The sequence below is a fragment of the Pantherophis guttatus genome, chromosome 15 (assembly GCF_059756535.1).
Source record: "Pantherophis guttatus breed Tessera chromosome 15, ASM5975653v1, whole genome shotgun sequence".
Taxonomy (NCBI): domain Eukaryota; kingdom Metazoa; phylum Chordata; class Lepidosauria; order Squamata; family Colubridae; genus Pantherophis; species Pantherophis guttatus.
Window position 1 is genome coordinate 7,154,266 of NC_142077.1, and position 6,000 is coordinate 7,160,265.

The 6,000-nt window shown below is 44.5% G+C and overlaps 1 protein-coding gene and 1 long non-coding RNA gene across 2 annotated transcripts in view; one reads left to right on the plus strand and one right to left on the minus strand.

The window, feature by feature from the left end:
- The window catches only part of PIK3CD (phosphatidylinositol-4,5-bisphosphate 3-kinase catalytic subunit delta), a 40,410-nt gene extending 34,956 nt beyond the window's left edge, over positions 1-5,454 (plus strand). The window contains exons 21-23 of the mRNA XM_034438874.3: positions 300-445; positions 2,477-2,609; positions 2,970-5,454. Coding sequence (XP_034294765.2) covers positions 300-445; positions 2,477-2,609; positions 2,970-3,107 — 417 coding nt within the window. The 3' untranslated portion in view covers positions 3,108-5,454. The remainder of the gene's footprint in view (positions 1-299; positions 446-2,476; positions 2,610-2,969) is intronic.
- LOC132709254 (uncharacterized) overlaps positions 1-5,557 on the minus strand; it is a 79,797-nt gene extending 74,240 nt beyond the window's left edge. The window contains exon 1 of the long non-coding RNA XR_009620288.2: positions 5,410-5,557. This is a non-coding gene — a long non-coding RNA (uncharacterized LOC132709254). The remainder of the gene's footprint in view (positions 1-5,409) is intronic.
- Positions 5,558-6,000: the final 443 nt, after the last annotated feature.

Here is a 6,000-nt window from a genome sequence, read left to right on the forward strand (position 1 = left end):
AGTGGATATAGCAATAGCAGCTGCACTTAAGACTTATATACCGCTTCACGTATTATTCTGTAACCTAAAAATTCCAACGAGTTGATCAACATTGTCCAATGTTAGGCTTTATTCATATTGCGATGCCTGGCATTGTAAATTGTCTTGATTCTAAATATTACATAGTTTTGATTCTGAATTCTTTCATATGCATGCTGCTCCTTTTTTTTGCTTCAAATAAAAGCAAAAATTCATTGCTGGATTTGCCATGTGAGAATTTTAAAACCTTTTCCTTCCATCCCTTCAACGTCCCTCTGCAGTTGTTCCATATTGATTTCGGCCATTTCCTGGGGAACTTCAAGACCAAATTTGGCATCAATCGCGAACGGGTCCCTTTCATCCTGACTTACGACTTCGTCCACGTGATCCAGCAGGGGAAAACCAGCAACAGCGAGAAGTTTGAAAGGTAAGCGTGGGATGGAGGCTTGTTGTTCGGTTTCAACCAAGGTTCCTCTCCATCTACCGAGGAGAAATGCTCACAGGAGCGGTTGGTCATATAGGGAGGCTCAGTATCAAAAGATTGAAACATCGGCAGCTATGTGCCTTTTCGTTTCAACTTGCCCTTAAGAGGAAGGGGGCGGAGGTGTCGTTTATGAATGGGGTTAGTTGGAGAAACGAAACTTCTACAGTTCCACTGAAGCCGGTGAGAATCTGGAAACCTTTCAAGGACGTCTTAAACAGGTGTGAAGACGAAGGCAGATAGTTCCCATAACAAAGAGAACTTGTTTTAGATAGTCTACAGGGAAACCTGGGGGGGGGGTGGCTGGGAAAATCATTGTTTTAGTACATTGAATTGATGCCTGAGAATTTCAGAGTTAGTTTTACCTCGCCATTCATTACCGTGAGACCTATTTCATAAACGGTAAGCTTTTCAGAAATGGAAACGATCCTGGACTTTTAATTGGATGCTCAAGCTGGATGTTGACACTCAGCTTGTTAATGTCAGAGGATTTCTGCATGCTGGGTGTTTTGTTAATATGATTTATTGGGTTAGAGATTTTCTGTCTTCACTGTGAGTTGTATTGTGTTGTGGGGGGTGTGTGCACTGAGGGAGCTCAACCAATCTCATTGTACATGTGTTGTGCACTGACAATAAAGATTTGACTCTCATGCTCCTCAGGTTCTCTTTAACAAGATTTGTTGAGAAGGAAGGGATGGGGCTTACCAGAATTCCAGCAATGGAAGCGGTTCTCCTCTAGGATTAATACAGACAGTCATTGACTTACAACCACAAGTGTACCAGAATTTCCATGGCTAAATAAGGTGGCTATTCAGTGAGTCACACTTGATTTTCGGGCCTTTTTGCATTTTTTTTTAAAAAAGCAAATCACTGTAGCTGTTCAGTGGTCACTAAGCAAATCTAGCTTCCCCACTAACTTTTGCTCGTCAGAAGCTAACGGGGAAGATTTCAAATGGCGATCGCATGATCCCATGATCTAGCAACCGTTGTACATACATGCTAGTAGCTAAACCAGGGGTCGGCAACTTTAAACATTCAAAGAGCCATTTGGACCCGTTTCCCACAGAAAAAACAACACCGGGAGCCACAAAAACTTTCCAGTGCCTGACTATTTCCGGAGAGGCCACAGAACTAGCATATGTAGTTGAATTAAATGTTCTGTTTTCTTCTGAAACTTTTCTTTTCTTGGATTTATCCATGGTTGGCCTACCGGGGGTAGAAAAGCTTAATAAATCGCATGCCGGCGGGTATCACACATTGGCGGTTGTAACGTATATTTTGAGCGACAGCAGGGAGCCGCAGCAGAGGGATGAAAGAGCCACATACGGCTCCAGAGCCACGGGTTGCTGACTCCTGGGCTAAACACCCAAACTTTGAAATCACGTGATTGTGGCGAGGCTCCAACAAGCCCCCGTCCCAAGTCACTTCGTTCGGTGCCATTGTCACTTTGAACAGTTGCTAATGCAACGTCGACTGGCGACACCCCCAGGGGGAGAGCCTTCTCTGTGGGGGCACCTGCCCTCTGGAACGAATTGCCCCCGGAGATTCGGAGGATCCCGGACCTACGCACCTTCCGCCTTGCCCTCAAGACTCTTTTGTTCCAACAAGCCGGGCTGGCCTAATTCTAATTCTTTTTAACTTTTAATCTTTTAATTTTTAATTCTTGAGGTTTAAAAATGGGTTTTTAATTAGTTACGGGCCCTATTGTTTAATATATATTTTAAATTGTTATTAAATTTTCTATTTGTGTGTTCTTATTCTGGCTGTACACTGCCCTGAGTCCTTCGGGAGAAGGGCGGTATATAAATTCAAATCAACCAACCAACCAATCAATCAATCAATCAATCAATCAATCAATGGTTGTAAGTCGAGGACTAGCAGCATGCATCCAGTTTTCACAACGGCAGAGACTTCTGTTTGAGGGAGTTGGTGATTTAGTTACTCCCAAGGGATCTTTTTTTTTCCTCCCCCTCTCAGATTCAGAGATTACTGTGAAACGGCTTACATGATCCTTCGCGGCCACGGCCTTCTCTTCTTGCACCTTTTCTCCCTGATGAAAGCTGCTGGCCTGCCGGAGTTGAGCTGCTCCAAAGACATCCAGTATCTCAAGGTGAGGAAGAGAAGTTTTGTGTGTGTGTTTGTGGAGGGGGGGGGGTGTTTCACAAACAACATCTTCCAGATTTGGGTTGAACCACGAAGTCCGTCGCAGAAGAACTGTCCAAAGAGTCAATATTCTGAACCAGGGGTGAAATGCTCCCGGTTCGGACCGGATCGCCCAATCCGGTAGCGATGGCGGCGGGTGGTTCAGAGAACCAGTAGCAAAAATCCCTGCGGCCCCCCCTCCCCCACCATGCCCAGCTAAGCCGCAGGATCATCAGAGGCTTTTTTTTTTTTTAACTTTTAAAAGCATTTTTTCTACAACCTCTTCCGACGAAAAAATGCGTTTAAAAGTCTCATTTACACTTTTCAGGACTCGTTGGCATTGGGGAAGACGGATGAAGAGGCCCGGAAGCAATTCCAACTTAAGTTCAATGAAGCTCTTCGCGAGAGCTGGAAAACCAAAGTCAACTGGCTGGCCCATAACGTCTCCAAAGATAACCGTCAGTAGCGGGAGATCCTCTCCTCCAGTTCTTCCTTCCTGGCTCTCAGGATGGAGCAGGTGGGCCTTCCACACCTTGCAATGAAACAGGATGGACCGTTTTTTTAAGCGGCCCAGATGTGGATGGCGAAACGAAGTCCTTCTTCCAGAGGAAGTCCCTGCTTGGAAGTCCCAGGAGATAAAATTCCTCGGCCAAACGCAGATGGTCCAGGGCAATGATGAGGAACAGTGGCACGATTTGCCGCGCAGTTTGATGATGTGCATATATGTATGTGTGTGTGTGTGTATGTGTGGGCGTGAGATTAGTATTTTATACTGCTCAAAGGTACTCGACTCACTCACTGGTTGAGCTGAGGTGGTTTGTAAGGGCTTTCGGATGCCTCCGAAAGAGCTGGCCTCTTTAGGGAAGAGATGGGACTTTTCCCACAAAACTTGTTGGTTTTTGCACAAAACGTTGAACCCCCCCAATTCCCGGTCTTGCAAAGCCAAGAACTGGTCTTTTGAAAGAGGAGCCCTTGGTGAGAAGTACGGTGAGAAGTTTTGGCAGGAGGTGGACGGTTGATTTAACGTCACACGTCCTGGTTTATCCGATGCAAAAATGTTCTTTATAAACTTTTCAGTTATTTCTCTCCTCCAGAGCTAGAGAATTACATTATTTCTTTAAAAAAACAAAAACCTGGTCATTTCCTGATAATCCTTTCATTTTTTTTTAAAAAAACCAGCTTTTCAATAAATTCAACTTTGTTTTACCAGTTAACTATGGACAATGTATGTTTCCAGTGGGGACCTGAGGTTGTTTCTGTTGTGGCCCGCCAGTGGAGCTGGCAGCAGATTCGGACAGTGAGGAGGTTGGAGAGGAACATGGGCCAGTCCTGGAGTCTGGGGAAGGCTGTGATGAGGGCTCTGCGTCTGAGGCAGAGAGAGGGCCAGGGCCGTCTGATAGTTGTCAGCTGCCTTCGGAGTCAGACATCAGTGAGGCAGAGGAACAGCTGGAGCCTGTTCCCAGTGTGCGCATGCGCAGAGTTGCCAGACGAAGGGAACAGCTAAAGAACAAAGGTTGACTCGGGAGTAAGGCCACAGGTGGAAGATGAATGGCTCCTCCCGGAGGGAATAAAAGAGGAGCGAAAGGGGAGTGGAGTTTGCAGGAGACAATTAGTTCACTTAATTGGTTCATGACTCCTTGCCAAGTTTTGAAAATATCGGCCTGGCATCTCTCCAAGTCAGATAAGGTCTGTGACTGTCAATTCTCCCTTGAAAGACTTTGTTGGATGTGAATGAGAAGAATTCACAGTAACTTAATAAAAAGGGGGGTTTGTCGGGACAAGGAGTCTGCTTCGTGGTTTGGGGAAGCCTAGGTCAGAACAGCTTCCAAAAAATTTCAAAGCCTGAGATTCCTAACTAATCCTTTTTATTAGAATTGAGATGTCAAACGGGAAAGAAATGAGGAAAGGAGCCACTTCTACGAGATAAAACTTTGCCGTGGATGTGGGAATAACCATCTGCCATCTTTGCATCGGTTCACGATGCATGATTTTGTGTGACGTGTGAATGCGGTTGTTGGGTGGGCTCCCGACTGACTAAATTGTTCCGGGGGTGGATTTCTCTTATTAATGTAGGAAAAGTTTTTTTTTTAAAAAATGAAAAATGATAAGATTAAAAAGCAACCAGGAAGAAAAAAATGGGGAAACCAGAAAAACCAGGCTCTATTAAAGCTTTTAGGATTTGTTTTTTTCCTTCCTGTACTAATTTTTTAACGCTTGTGGGGTGAAAGGATGCTAATTGGAGCAAACCTTGGAACGAGGAGGAAAACTTTTATTTTAAAAATTAACTACAGTGTTTTCCCGAAAATAAGACCCTGTCTTATATTTTTTTGAACCCTGAAATAAGCACTTAGCCTTATTTTTGGGGAAGTCTTGATTTTGGGGTGCATGGAGCAAGACGGGGATCCTCTTGCCGTCTTACCTGATTTCCAGCTCTGCGTTTAAATATTTTCGGGGAGGGCTTATTTTCGGGGGGAGGCTTATTTTAGAGCATGCGCTCAAAAGCCCAATTGGTCTTATTATCAGCGGATGTCTTATTTTGGGGAAAACAGGGTTTCTGGGGAGAAGATCCGTCTCTCTTTTTTTTGTGGCTGGGAAAGAATGGATCTCGATTTCCCAAACTTGTCCAATGCGGAATTGATTTGGTGTATTTGAGCTTATCGCCTCCTTTTTGTCAACAAGAAATTGGTTCATTTCTTTAAAGAGAAATATACAGAAAGGCTCCCTGCTTACAGGAGACAAGATAAGGCCTGTAAAGCTAAAAAAGTTACCTTTACGATCCTGGACTAAAATCCCAATTAAAAGGCAAAGGACTGGATGGCTGCCGTTGATTGCTAGGGCTACCTTCTTATCTGAAGAAAACCGGAAAAGTTTGCCATAAACACTGCGCTATTTCTCCTTATCTGTGGTTGGGTTAGCCTTTAATAAAGGGGAGAAAAAAGAAGAGTAAAATACTAGCTGGTGCAGCATTTGAGTTTAAATTCTAAGTTAACCAGCTAAACATAGGCTTTTGTCTTTTTGGACAAAGGAAGGGAGGGAGGGAGGGAAGGAAGGAGAGAGGAAGGAAGGAAAATAGATTAGATAGATAAAATATAGATACCAGTAGATATAGACAGACAAGACAGACAGAGGCAGAGACATTGGATGGATGGATGGATGGATGGTGTGCCATTGTGCGCATGTGCAGAGCTGCTGGAAGACAACTAAGAAAGAAGGGTCGACTTAGGAGTAAAGCCACACCTTGGAGGTGATTGGCCCCTCCCATACGAAACAAAAGAGGAGCGAAGGGGGAAGTGGGCTTTCGCGGGAAACAATTCATTCATTCGGTCGTTTCTAGAGTGGGAAGACCTGAGATAGGTAGG